The sequence below is a fragment of the Rhinoraja longicauda genome, chromosome 14, assembly GCF_053455715.1.
Source record: "Rhinoraja longicauda isolate Sanriku21f chromosome 14, sRhiLon1.1, whole genome shotgun sequence".
Lineage (NCBI taxonomy): Eukaryota > Metazoa > Chordata > Chondrichthyes > Rajiformes > Arhynchobatidae > Rhinoraja > Rhinoraja longicauda.
The window spans coordinates 17,020,239-17,035,512 of NC_135966.1; the positions used below are offsets into that span (position 1 = coordinate 17,020,239).

At 38.9% G+C, this 15,274-nt stretch overlaps 1 protein-coding gene across 1 annotated transcript in view; it reads left to right on the forward strand.

The window, feature by feature from the left end:
* The first annotated feature begins 14,965 nt into the window (after positions 1–14,965).
* The window catches only part of LOC144599839 (solute carrier family 23 member 1-like), a 65,088-nt gene continuing 64,779 nt past the window's right edge, over positions 14,966–15,274 (forward strand). The window contains exon 1 of the mRNA XM_078411090.1: positions 14,966–15,073. Coding sequence (XP_078267216.1) covers positions 15,056–15,073 — 18 coding nt within the window. The 5' untranslated portion in view covers positions 14,966–15,055. The remainder of the gene's footprint in view (positions 15,074–15,274) is intronic.

Genomic DNA, 15,274 nt, shown 5'->3' on the forward strand with positions numbered 1-15,274 from the left:
TTAGAAAGGGAGATTACGACAAAGGATATTGAGGAGTCTATTGGTTCTTTAAAAAATGGTAAAGCAGTAGGACCAGATGGTTTAGGCTCCGAATTTTATAAAAAATTTTATGATTTGCTTAGCCCACGTTTACATAGACTGTATGAGTATATATATACTCAACAGAAACTTCCAGACACTCTAAATGAATCTATAATAACACTTATTCCTAAAGCTGATAAAGATCCGGAAGACCCGGGATCATACAGAGCAATTGCACTTTTAAATACAGATCAAAAAATTTTAACTAAAATACTAGCGTATAGATTAAGTACAGTGATGAATAAATTAATACACCCTGACCAAACAGGCTTCATTCAGAAACGATACTCATACTATAATCTAAGAAGATTATTTAATATTATATATTCCAAGAGAATTATTAATGAAGATCTAGCAATAATCTCACTTGATGCTGAAAAAGCATTTGATCAGGTTGAATGGTCTTATTTATTTTCGGTGATGGAAAATATGCAGCTAGGGGAGAAATTCTGTACATGGATAAAACTGTTATATACAAATCCCACGGCCAGAATATTTACAAACCAAAGGTTGTCATCGAAATTTAGCCTATCTAGAGGCTGTAGACAAGGATGCCCGTTATCCCCATTATTATTTGCGCTTGCTATTGAGCCACTGGCAGAAAGAGTTAGGGGGCATCCGGAAATACATGGATATAACACAAAGGACACAGTGAATAAAATTTCTCTATACGCAGATGACGTATTAATTTACATTACAAAACCAGAAATTAGTATTCCAAACTTATTAAAGCTAATAACCCAATTTGGTTCACTTTCAGGATACAGAATAAATTGGAATAAAAGCGAAATTATGCCAATAAGGGAACATAATAAACAGATAATACAACAATTTCCATTTAAAATAGTAAATGAAAAATTTAAATATCTAGGTATCTATGTAACTAAGATATATACATCATTATTTAAAGCAAATTTCCCCCCATTACTGAACAAACTACATAAGAATATTCAATATTGGAAAACACTCCCTATCTCAATGGTTGGCAAAATTAATGCCATAAAAATGATTTTTTTACCGCAAATATTATACCTTTTTCAGACAATTCCGATATATCTGACAAAAAACTTTTAAAAAAAATTGGACTCTATTGTTAATGATTTTATCTGGGATTATAAGAATCATAGGATAAACAAAAGACACTTGTGTAAATCAAAAATAAATGGAGGCCTGGCTTTACCCAATTTTTGGTTTTATTTCTGGGCAGTTAATATTAAAAATATGAATTTCTGGTTGGAAGAAATAGATCATCAACCAGACTGGTTAAAAATGGAAAAGGAAGATTGTTTACCTTTTGATATTGGTTCGATATTATTTGCTACGTCTAAATTAAACAAAAAAATTTATAGGGAAAACCCTATAATATTTAGTGCTATACGAATTTGGAAACAATTAAAAAAGACATTAAAATTAGATAATTTATCACTTTTTCTTCCAATTGTGAATAATCCTTTGTTTAAGCCTTCATGGGTAGACGGGGGTTTTACACAATGGAAGGATTATGGAATTAAAAATATGGGACAACTTTATAAGGAAGGCACCTTTCTGACATTTCAGGAGTTGCAACAGACTTATGGTCTTCGTGGAAATGATTATTTCAGATATCTTCAACTCAGAGATTATGTAAAATCGAACTCCCAAAATTTTCGAATTAGAAATTCAGAAATTCTTGATGAATGTTGGAACAAACATCCTAATACAGAAAAATTAATATCTTATATATATAATATCTTATTAGACAGTGACATTCCCTCCACGGACTTATACAGACAAAAATGGGAAAAAGAATTAAACCAAGTAATAACGAAAGATACTTGGGAAGAAAGTTTGCAACAAATACATCAGTGTTCACTAAACGCCAGACATTCTCTAATACAATTTAAAGTAATACATAGGTTACACTATTCAAAAACAAAACTACATAAAATTTTCCAACATATCTCACCTAAATGTGATAAATGTCAACATTTAGAAGCTACATTATTTCATATGTTTGCAAACTGTATAAAAATTAAAAAATTCTGGGTAAATATTTTTAGCATAATATCTAAAGTAACCAGCACACAATTGGACCCAGATCCAAAATTAATTATACTCGGAATATTAGAATTAAATCAAACATTTAGAACAACACAAAGAAACTTTATTGATTATAGTTTAATAACAGGAAAAAAATTAATTCTAAAATTTTGGAAAGGCACTACGGCCCCCACAATCAAAATGTGGATTATAGAAATGACGGAGACCTTAAACGTGGAAAGAATCAGATTTTCCCTGTTGGACAAACAGGAATTATTCATTGGAACATGGTCTCCTTTTATTGATTACTTAAAGGGTCAGAATAGTTCAGCACAGGAACCTGACTAGCACTCGGACTAAAGAATGGATGAAATGCTATACTTTGAAATGTACGAATATATCTCGAATGAAGTTTTTGTTATTTTAATAAATTTTTCCATTCTTCTTTAACTAACTTTTTCCTTATCTTAAAATTTGTTTTTGTTTTTATTTTTCTTCTCTCTCTTTTCTTTCTTTACTTCATCTATTTCTTTAGTTCTATCTAGTTTAAAAAAATAAAAAAAAAAGGGGCTAAAGGTATTGGAGACAATATAATAATAATTGACAATATTATCAATTTAAAAATGTATGACTGTAAAGATGTAAACAGGTTATGTACCTATCTCCAATAAAAATTTATCTATTAAAAAAAAAAAAAGAAGTTACAGGATCAATTCATCCCAAAGAGGAGGAAAGATTCTAAGGGGAGTAAGAGGCACTCGTGGCTGACATGGACAGCATAAAAATAAAAAAGAAGTGTAACATAGCAAAGAAGAGTGGGAAGACAGAGGATTGGGACTCTTTTAAAGAGCAACAGAAGATAACTAATAAGGCAATACGGGGAGAAAAAATGAGGTACGAAGGTAAAGTGGCCAAGAATATAAAGGAGGATAGTAAAAGCTTCTTTAGGTATATGAAGAGGAAAAAAATAGTCAAGGCAAATGTGGGTCCCTGGAAGACAGAAGCAGGGAATTTATTATGGGGAACACGGAAATGGCAGACGAGTTGAACCGGTACTTTGGATCTGTCTTCACTAAGGAAGTTACAAACAATCTCCCAGATGTTCTAGTGGCCAGAGATCCTCGGATGATGGAGGAACTGAAGGAAATTCACATTAGGCAGGAAATGGTGTTGGATAGACTGATGGGACTGAAGGCTGATAAATCCCCAGGGGCTGATGTTCAGCATCCCTGGGTACTTAAGGAGGTGGCTCTAGAAATCATGGACGCTTTGGTGATCATTTTCCAATGTTCTATAGATTCAGGATCAGTTCCTGTGGATTGGAGGGTAGCTAATGTCATCCCACTTTTTAAGAAAGGAGGGAGAGAGAAAACGGGAAGTTATAGACCAGTTAGTCTGACATCAGTGTTGGAGAAGATGCTGGAGTCAATTATAAAAGATGAAATTGCGGAGCATTTGAATAGCAGTAACAGGATCGTTCCGAATCAGCATGGATTTATGAAGGGGAAATCATGCTTGACTAATCTTCTGGATTTTTTTGAGGATGTAACTAGGAAAATGGACAGGGCAGAGCCGGTGGATGTAGTGTTCCTTGACTTTCAGAAAGCCTTTGACAAGGTTCCACATAGGAGATTAATTGGCAAACCTAGAGCACATGGTATTGGGGGTAGGGTACTGATATGGATCGAAAATTGGTTGGCAGACAGAAAGCAAAGAGTGGGGACAAATGGGTCCTTTCAGAATGGCAGGCAGTGACTAGTGGGGTATCGCAAGGCTCGGTGCTGGGACCGTAGCTATTTACAATATACATTAATGACTTGGATGAAGGGATTAAAAGTAACATTAGCAAATTTGCAGATGACACAAAGCTGGGTGGAAATGTGAACTGTGAGGAAGATGCTATGAGGTTGCAGGGTGACTTGGGCAGGTTGTGTGGAAGGAAGGAAACGGGGAAGGAAAAGCTGTAGGACTTTCAACTGGAAACTTGAGATCAAAATTAGCAGTGATCTCTCTTTCCATAAAGAATCCAGTGAGAAAAGGTTTACCTCACCTGGGCAAACTTACTTTTATGTCGTCTTATTGTAAGCCTGCGGTAACTGGCGGGATGTGAGCTCCCTTACCATTAACAGAATGCAATAGCAAACCTTCAGCTGAATTCTGCAGAGCTCTTCCAGATTTGCTCACACTGCAGATTTTTTTCAGGATGCCAGTACTCCACTTCTAAAATTTCTTAAGGCAACATTGTTCTCATTGTTTCCCTGCCCATGTGCCTTGGTTGTAAACGATTGTTTGCCATGGTGATTGAAATGCAGCTGACACCGAGGTCTGCACTGACATTTTGTTCTCCAACTCTCCTCTGCATTTTATAACTTAAAATATGCTCTCTTTTTCTGCTATGGAAGTTTGACCTGAAATGTTAACTCTGTCATAAACTCAGTAGGTCAGAGAGTATTTCTCGTTTGGTTCACGATTGAAATGCAGCTGATTTAGTGGCCTGTCTGAGAATGTACGTTTTGATTTCCGTTTGCAGCCACACATCAGCTTGATAATGATATGATGGAATCTACTGTATAATCTTTTTTTGTCAGTTTTTTTGTGCACGCAAGGTATTGTGCATACAGTCAATGTGTACCATATTCCCAGAGGAAACCTTACCAAACATTGGCATTGTGAATAAACAGCCCCACACTGCAGGCCACTCTGAATCCTGTGACCATTTGTTCTGTTCACCTTGCTTTTGAAAACGATCATTTTGATTCTGTGCATGGAGTGCTTCAGTGATTTCCCTGTGGAACACTCCTGCAGATTGAGAAATGTTTCCTGAAGCTGTTTGGAAGAAGTCTAGTCATGGGCAATGTGGTCTGTGGCACACTGAGCTTGGTATTTATGGCTGCTGCAGATGGCAGATTTCAATGACCCCTCTGTTGGGTAGAAATCTTGGTTGTTGGTTGACCATGAAGTTTGTACTGATCCTCGAGCACCTTCTGCAGATCTCTTGCCTCCTAATAACATTTTGTACTGTTCTGTTGGCAGGTACAAGCCCTTATACTACATCCATATCCCGAGGCAAACACTGCATTGCCAACATCCTTGTATTCAACTACCACCACCTATCTCTATGCTATATCTCCTCGAGTCGCCCAAGAGTATTTGTGTCATAAGAACAAAAAAGCGACATTTGTACTTGCTGCAGTCCTACAGGTACATGAGATATAACAATAAATATATATTAAATTATCAGTTATTCTAAGTAAGCTAGATTATGATAGTGTAAATACATTTGAAGTTGCTGCAGTTTTACAGGTACCTGAGACAACAACAAATATACATTAAATTATCAGTTATTCTAAGTAAGCTAGATTATAGTGCAACACAAAATAACCAAACAACAGATATAGAAACATAGAAACTAGGTGCAGGAGTAGGCCATTCGGCCCTTTGAGCCTGCACCACCATTCCATATGATCATGGCTGATCATCCAAAATTAGTACCCCGTTCCTGCTTTCTCCCCAATTCCCTTGATTCCATTAGCTAAGAGCTGTATCTAACTCAGACTGCGAGCATAGTAGTGTGAAGTCTATTGTAGTTTGGTGCTGAGGTAGGGTTGGAGTTAGTCTTGTGCAGGATAGTTCAAGAGACTGATGGTTGGTGTAAAATCTATTTTTGAACCTGGAGGTAATGGTTTTCGGGCTCCTGTACCTCCTTCCCAGTGCTAATAATGAGAAGAGAACATGGTCAGCGTATTGTGGGTCTCTGATATTTGCTGTCGTCTTGACAGTGCCTCCCATAGATCCCTACGAGGGTTGAGAGGTCAATGTGCATAATTGATTGGGCAATGCTCGTCACTTTCTGAAGCCTTCTTCATTCTTGAGCATTCGAATTTCTAAACCAGACTGCAGCGCAAACAATCTGTATTCCTACCGTATATGTGTAGAAGTTCGATAGTCCACTAAAGTAGCATGAAGCTGCATTGCTTTGCCAGGGTTCTGGGTGGAAAATTTGTCCATTAAACTTGTGAGTCGAGATTTGGTGCCGGAGTCCCCATTGAAATGAATAGGTTACATCAGCTGACATGGAGAAAGAGGAACTTTTTACAATGCAATGTTGGTTTTGAAGATTTCCTGTGTTTGAATCAATTTTGTTCTAATTATTTTTATTTATTTATTAATACATGCAGTGCAGAATGACAATTGATGGGACAACCATCAATTCTAAGACTCCCTGCACTGCATTTGGCAGAAGAATGCAGCCATGGTCAGAATGAAATGTATGGTGTGATGTAGGAGCATATGGCTAAGAGAAGATCTGCTCATGGCATTCAGCCTAGGAAAATTAAGAGAGGGCAGAGGTTGGAGTGTGCAGTTCAAAATGGAAATGTGTCCAATTAGTGTATATAATTGATGGCTGGATATAATTGTCATGATCTGTCCACTGTGCATATTGCTGGATGAATGTGGCAATTAATACACACAATGACAATTACCTGACTGAGATTGATTCTATCTTGTATATTTGACACTATGCTTTAAAAAAAAAAGCAATGAGCCTAATTTTTCCCTTATTATATTTGAAAGGCAATTATCATATCATATCATATATATACAGCGCGGAAACAGGCCTTTTTGGCCCACCAAGTCCGCGCCGCCCAGCGATCCCCGCACATTAACACTATCCTACACCCACTAGGGACAATTTTTTACATTTACCCAGTCAATTAACGTACATACCTGTACGTCTTTGGAGTGTGGGAGGAAACCGAAGATCTCGGAGAAAACCCACGCAGGTCACGGGGAGAACGTACAAACTCCTTACAGTTGTTAGGGTGCAAATGATTTCCATGGAGAGGAAGGTGGTGACTTTTTTATTTTTAATTATGGGTACAGGTAGTACTTGGCAAACTGACTCTTGCGACTCTTTCAAATGTTTTGTAGCTGGGAATGCATGTTTGTACAACATTTTCTGTTCTGGAGAATTAAGTGTTTAATTGTCTTATGTGCCAGGGCAATGAAATCCCTTGCTGCAGCTTTAAGGGCACATTAACGTGAGAACACGACAAATATACAATAAACAATGATACTATAAATTATCAGCTGTACTAGGTAACCTGACCATGAGAGTGCATTCACAACTATGTAATGTAACCTTGTATAATGTCCAAAGTAGTTCAGTCCCAAGTTGTTAAACACCCATCTGCTTTTTCACTTCAGGCCCTAATTATCTCATAGAAACAAAGAACTGTCGATGCTGGTTAATACACAAAGTGTTGGAGTAACTCAGCAGATCAGGCAACATCCCTGGAGAACCTGGATAGGTGACGTTTCAGGTTGAGATCCTTCCAAACATCTCAATAGGTTCTTGTTGGGCTGCTCTAGGTCTGTACCTGAGCTACTTGTATGATCCTATAATCGCCTGACTTGTCTGCCTGAAATTTGGTTCTCTGTGGATTGTGGACCTCCTAGTTTTAGTTTGTTTTTTAGATTTAGAGATACAGCACGGATGCAGGCCCTTTGGCCCACTGAATCCGCACCGGCCAGCAATCCCTGCACATTAACACTACCTTACACGCACCAGGGACAATTTTACATTTATACCAAGCCAATTAACCTACAAACCTGTATGTCTTTGGAGAGTGGGAAGAAACTGAAGATTTCTGAGAAAACCTACACAGGTCATGAGGAGAACGTACAGACCAGCATCCGTAGTCGGGAACGAACCTGGGTCTCTGGCGCTGTAAGGCTGTACTGCTACGCCACCCGCCGTTCCTGGTTCATCAAAGACCTCTGGTTAAGGGATGCCAAATGATTCTGGTTTGGGACCGTTTGTACTTCAGTCTGAAGATGGGTCTTGACCTGAGATGTCACCTATCTATATTCCCCAGAGATGCCGCCTGACCCAATGAGTTACTTCAACATTTTGTCTTTGTTTGTAAACCAGCATCTGCAGTTCCTTGTTCCTACCTAGATAGTTTTGGTAGGAACATGCTCTTACATACATTTTCTTGTGAGGTTGGTAACGCCCACTGCGTATTCATTCAGGTCTGGTGATGAGTCGTTCCGATGACCTGCCTTACGAAAGAAACATGTGAATTAACCAGTCGTATAATTCACCAGTTATTTGTTTAATGCAGAAAAGCCAATTGGTCGGCTAATCTTCCAAAATGATATGTTGTCAGCTTAAGTGACCTTGACATATGTTGAAGATTGTATTTGTGCTTACAATTGTAGATGATGCAATTATTTTGAATTTGAAAGGTGGGCCTAGGTTGTGATTTTTGAAAGTTTTTCAATTGTTGCTCTGAAGCCTGGCTCATAGTTGAGGTCAGCATAGCCTTGCTTGCTGGATCTAATTGCTCTACCATTTACTCTACCATTCTTTCACATAAAAATCCAGAAATAAGCACCATAGGTGTGCTCCAATTTGCAAAAGATGCTAAAAATAAATGGGACCGGAGGAGAGAATGGGGAGAAGGCAGGAACGGGGTACAGATTGAGAGTGATCAGCCATGATCGCATTGAATGGCGGTGCTGGCTCGAAGGGCTGAATGGCCTACTCCTGCACCTATTGTCTATTGTCTATTGTCTATTGAAATAATGCTAAACTTTGTCAAATGCTTTCTGTTGGAAAATGCATCAAAAGCATAATTGCCGTTAACAGAAATTTCAATGGGAAGCAAATTCACATTTTTCCTGATCTCCCGGCAGAGATAATGAAACAACGTCGTCTTTTCGAGGTCACGAGGAAGAAGCTCAAAGAGGCAGGCCTGCGAACCGGATATATCTACCCTGCTCGCCTCCGGGTTACCCAGGGTATCGACACATCGATATTTAGCACCCCGGAGGAGGCCAAACTATTCGCGGATAACCTGTCGCCTAGCCCGGTGATAACGGTGGGCTAATGTCGGCTAACAGACTAACACTGACTAGCTGGTCTCCAGACCAGCTGTTTCAGCCAATCTCAACGTGGGGGCATGGTCACCCTCTTGTCGAGTAAGCTTAAATCCTGAGGATACAAGCTTTTGTCCAAGTGCACTGACTCGCCCATGTCTATCCATGTTTAAGCCGCTGGCCCGGAGCGGACGGCGGGCGTCGGCTAACATGCGAACGAGTTAACTCTGAGCCATGGACATGGTCATTCACACGAAAGGTAGACGTTGGACTCAATAGATTTAACTTTAACTTTGTTTAATGTGCTTAATTCATTTCAGGAATAGGATGATTTTACAGGATGGGTTCCTGCTAATTTTTCAAAGGGAAACGTTTTTTTTGTTGAACAGATCCGTAATTTTGTTTGTTTATCGGAGGGGATGCCGACTGAATTTGTAGTTAACTAGCTAGCGGTTTCACAATTTAGCCTTTAGCTAGCCTTTGGGCTTAACAGGCTAGATAGTTGAAGTAACCCCCGTTTACAGTATGTTAGGATATTTTCTCTCACTTTGTTTGGGAGAGTGGGGATGGGGGGAGGGAAAGTCCGAGTTTTGTGTGTGTTTTTGTGTTGGTGGTCTTCCTGTTTTTTTGTTTGAGGCAAATTATTATGTCGCTGCTTATGTAATACAATTTACACCTTCTGATGGTACCTGGGGATGATGATGTGCGTGGGAGGGTTACCATGGTGAGCTGGAATGTCCGCGGCATGGGCCACCCAATTAAACGAGCTAAGGTGTTTTCACATCTTGGGTCTTTATCTGCCGACCTTGTGTTCCTCCAAGAAACTCACATTAGAACATTGGGGCAGAGACAGTTGCGCTGCAGATGGGCAGATCAGATATTTCAATCCACATTTTCTAGCAAAGCCCGCGGGGTGGCAATTATGGTTAAGAAAAACATAGATTTCAGACATATTTCTACAGTAAGTGACCCGAATGGTCGATTTCTCATAGTAACTGGGTACCTTTACTCTGTTCATGTAACACTGCTTAACATTTATGGTCCGAATATTGATGATGCAGCTTTCTTTCGCAAAATCTTTGATAAGCTACCTGACCTTTCTAATACGAATGTGATTGTTGCAGGGGACCATAACACAATCCTTGACTGGCACCTGGATAGGTCATCAAATAAAATGTGTAGCCCTTCGAATGCATCCACGGTTTTGAAAAATCTCATCTCCTCCACCAATTTAGTTGACATTTGGAGGATACAGCATCCCACAGACAGAGAATACTCTTTTTTTTCTAAAATGCACAATTCATACTCTCGTATCGATTATTTTTTATTAGACTCGAAACTCATACCTAATGTAATAAATACCAAATATCATAACATTTTGATCTCAGATCACGCTCCAACCTCAATTATCTTTGACTTTAAGCTGTCTAAACGATGTGCTAAATGGCGACTACGCCTTTCCTTGCTTAATGATGGAACTTTCTGTAAATACATGTCTGAAAAAATTACAGAATATTTGGAGACCAATGACACTTCTGATGTCTCGGACTCCACCTTGTGGGAAGCTTTCAAGGCAGTTATGAGGGGTCATATTATTTCGTATGAAGCGTCTTTAAAGAAATCCAGAGAGAGACGTCTACAAGAAATTGATTCGGAGCTTTCTCCAATGGAAACGTTGTATCGGAGCACAAACAACCCCCAAACGCTGCAAAATATGCTCAGTCTTAAATATGAGTATAACACGATTTTAACAAATCAAGTCAGTGACCAGCTACTACGACTGAAACAGCGATATTTTGAATTAGGGGACAAACCGCATACATTGTTAGCCCGTCAGCTTAGAGGGCAACAAGCAAGTAGGGCCATACATATAATAAAATCAGGCAAGGGTGTTGCTTTAACCGATCCAAAATTAATAAATGAACGCTTTGAGGAGTATTATCAAGAGCTGTATAAATCCAAAGCTAACGGTGATATCAATGCATGGTTAAAAAAGTTGGACATACCAAAATTAGATAGTGCCTCTTGTGAGGCCTTAAACTCAGAACCCTCCTCTGTAGAAATCAAGGATGCAATTAGGTCGTTGCAAAACGGCAAGAGCCCTGGGCCAGACGGTTTTGGAGTCGAATTTTATAAGAAGTTTGCTGACCAGGTAACTCCGATTCTGCACAGGATGCTCTCCCACTCAATCGAGTTGAAAAAGCTCCCACCGTCATTGTACAATGCTAATATTTCTCTCTTATTGAAACAAGACAGGGATGAAACCAATCCCTCCTCATACCGACCAATTTCTATGCTTAATTTGGATTTCAAGATTTTTACTAAAATAATGGCGACTAGACTAAATAAGTGTATAGAATCCATTATCCATACGGATCAGACCGGGTTCATCCCCAATAGGTTCTCTTTCTTTAATGTTAGAAGAGTAATGAACATTATGTATCACAAATTCGATAGTTCTTCCAAACAAGCCATTCTGTGTTTAGACGCAGAAAAAGCTTTCGATCAGGTTGAGTGGGGATATTTACTCAGAGTGCTGGAAGAGTTTGGTCTTGGAGCCTCTTTTATTTCCTGGGTACGTCTTATATATGCTCATCCCACCGCTTCCATACTCACAAACCAGGATAGGTCACCCCCTTTTGCCCTTCGGAGGGGTACGCGACAGGGCTGCCCCCTCTCGCCGCTCCTCTTTGCGTTAGCCATTGAGTCGCTGGCAATCGGCATAAGAGGGCATGCGCTTATAAAACCGATAATACTGGGTGGGGTGGAACATAAGATTTCGCTTTATGCGGATGATATTGCCATCTTTGTATCTGACCCTGAACATTCTGTTCCTTACCTATTCCAGCTTATTAATTCCTTTGGCGAGGTCTCAGGTTACACTATAAACTGGCAGAAGAGTGAACTTATATCGATAACAGCAGAATTAGACCCTGTATTCTTAGCCAACATGCAGTTTAAAACAAATCCGGATAGTATAAAATATCTGGGCATTAAAATATCTAAAAACCCCAAGACCCTTTTTAAAATTAACTTTACCGAAAGATTGAACAAGCTAAAGGAGAACATAGAGAAATGGAGAACGTTGCCTATTTCCTTGATTGGCCGCGTGAACGCAGTAAAGATGGTCTCCCTGCCGAGATTTCTGTATTTATTTCAGAATGTTCCTGTTTTTATCCCCAAATCCTACTTTAAGTTAATCGATTCTATCATTATGCCATTTATTTGGGGATATAAAGCACACAGGATCTCAAAAGCTTATCTTCAAAAAACGAGGGAACATGGGGGACTGGGGTTACCGTGCTTTTTATATTACTATTGGGCGGCCAATGTTGGAGTCATGGTATACTGGCAGTATGCATATGAACGGGGAGTTGGATATGACCTGCCACCTTGGCTGGCGATTGAAAAAAGCTTAACCCCAAAAACTTCTCTCCCTGCTCTCCTTTTTTCATTACCCAGATCTCTCGCCTCTCTTAGAGAGGATCACTTCACTCTGTCCAATGCTCAGAGAATATGGCACCAAATTAGGAAAGCTTGTGAGCTTCCGAAGACGTCAATGCACGCCCCAATCTGGCATAACCACGCTTTCCCCCCATCATTTACAGATACAGCATTCAAAGAATGGAGCTGTAAAGGGATAGTTACAATAAAAGATCTTTACATAAATAGACACTTTGCATCATTTGATCAGCTACAATCCAAGTTCTCATTGCCCAAAACTCAATTCTTCAGGTACTTACAGCTGAGAAATTATGTTCGACAAAACAATTCGCTTTTTGAGTCCCTGCCCGAAGACGACTTGTTGTCCAAAATTTTGCTGGGTCCCCCGGAAGCAAAGAACCTAATCTCATCGTTTGTAGGTATCTTTTTAAACAAACTAGATAAATCTACTTTAAAAATAAAACAAACCTGGGAAGAAGACCTTAACATTGAAATTGATGACGATGTCTGGAAGGAAGTACTGAAAAGTATAAAATCCTGTTCTATTAATTCTAGGCTACAACTGATTCAATTCAAGGTTATACACAGATTACACTACTCTAAGGTTAAGCTGCATAAAATCTTTCCTGATCTCTCACCTTTGTGTAATAGATGCAAGACCGCTGAGGGTACACTCGCTCACCACTTTTGGACTTGTCCAAAACTTCACAACTTTTGGTGTCTTTTATTTCAATGGTACTCCACTGTTTTAAACGTCACTTTAACTCCGGACCCTGAAACTGCTCTATTCGGGTATTCCACAACGCTTGAGAAGCTAGACCATAATGCTCGCACAATCTTGGTTTATGGTATGGTAATTGCCAACAGATGTATTTTGAAACTATGGAAATCAGACTCTGCTCCTCAGTTTGAGACTTGGTTAAGAGAATTAATGGGCATCTTACACGTAGAGAGGTTGAGATATGAATTGTCTGGCAACCCTCAAAAGTTCTTCAACATATGGAACCCAGTGCTGCAGCATATTAAGGACAAGTAAAACTATCCCCTCAATGCCACATGCTTTTGTACCTTCTTTGAATCCAGCAGTGAAAATACTGAAATATTTGAGTTGTGAAAATTACCTTGCCTCATGTTTTTGTGCTTTTGTCTTTTTTTTGTTACATTGTAGTTATGTTTTTTTTAAATGTATTTTTATTTATTTATTTGTTTGTTTTTGTTTGTTTGTTTTCATGATTATGTAGGGAAGGGGAGGGATGGGGTTTACTGTTGTTGTTATATGCATTGTAATCAATTATAAAATAAAAAAAATTAAGAGAAAAAAAAAAAAAAAAAAATGGGACCGGAGGAGAGAATGGGGAGAAGGCAGGAACGGGGTACCGATTGAGAGTGATCAGCCATGATCGCATTGAATGGCGGTGCTGGCTCGAAGGGCTGAATGGCCTACTCCTGCACCTATTGTCTATTGTCTATTGTCTATTGAAATAATGCTAAACTTTGTCAAATGCTTTCTGTTGGAAAATGCATCAAAAGCATAATTGCCGTTAACAGAAATTTCAATTTTTTTCTGGTGTTTTGAGTCCTATGTAATTGCAGGTATTCTGCTACATTGATGTAGAATAGTACCAGGAAACTGCCGGTATGAGTCTTTAAATCTCATTAATACAGTATATGGCTAGTACTGCTAACATCACAGCGGGAAGATTAATTGTTCTAGAGTTGTAAGTGTAAGTCTTCTGACGCAACCATTATGCCCGTAATCTTCCATAACCATTCACCCATATATCTGTAGACACAAGGAACTGCAGATGCTGGTTTACAAAAAAGGACTGAGTGCCTGACTACTAGATATTGATTTCTCAGGAATTGAGCCCTGAAAGAGTTTTAATTTTGTGCAATCGCCCCCCCCCCACCCCACCCCACCCCACCCCATCATCTAAACAATGAAAATCATAAGTCTATCTACCCTCTCCTTGAGGCAAATCCACTACTTCTGAAGTCAGTCTGGCAAATCTTTCTGCTCTCCCTCTAAGTATGTTCTTTGAATAAAGGAAAGAGACTAAAAATGTACTTATTACTCCAGATATAGCTTTATATAGCTTTATTATTTTCAAATTTATTCTTGGACTTGCCATTTTCATGCTCGAGCATTGTGCTAGTTATAGGTGTGCTTTGATTTCTTGATGTCCTGTTTTCTTTTTAACTTGTTTACTTCTGATGACACTCACAGTGACTCCATATCTTGATTTGTATCAGTATAGTGATCTTTGCTTTGCAGATCTGTGTGGTGAGAATAAATTAAATCAACCAGCTGAAGTGGTGTATTTTAATGTAGTTAACTTGTGTGCGTCTGTCTAGGATAATACACTGTTTGGTTAAAGGTGAATGATAATTTGGGGATGTCAGTTAATTTCCAATTGAGGTTGAAAAGCTTAAACACTAATGACCTCTCATTTGGTCTGTGCTAATGTATGATGAGCCATTGGTTAAAGTTCAGCAGTTCAATCGAAAGGTTAATTTTTAACCAGCAGAAGAAGAATATCTTTCAAAGTGGAAAGAAATACAGCATTGTTTCAGAGTTTCTCTGGCATGCAGCTTGTCAAAAGGGCTCTAGGTTTCGGAGAACAGAATGAGGGATACTTTAAAGGTAATGGACTTCATCTCTTGCTGGGCTGTTGTAAAGGACCTGTTTTAAATTGGATTAACTTTTCATGAAATTAACAAAACTGGGTAATTGTGGGAAATTTGAGGTTTGAAGTCCTTTTTAGTGCTGGTTTGCTTTCACTGTCAATCAGTGCACAGTAGGAACTTGCAATCCAAAACCATAATCCAGTAAATTCCAATCCCT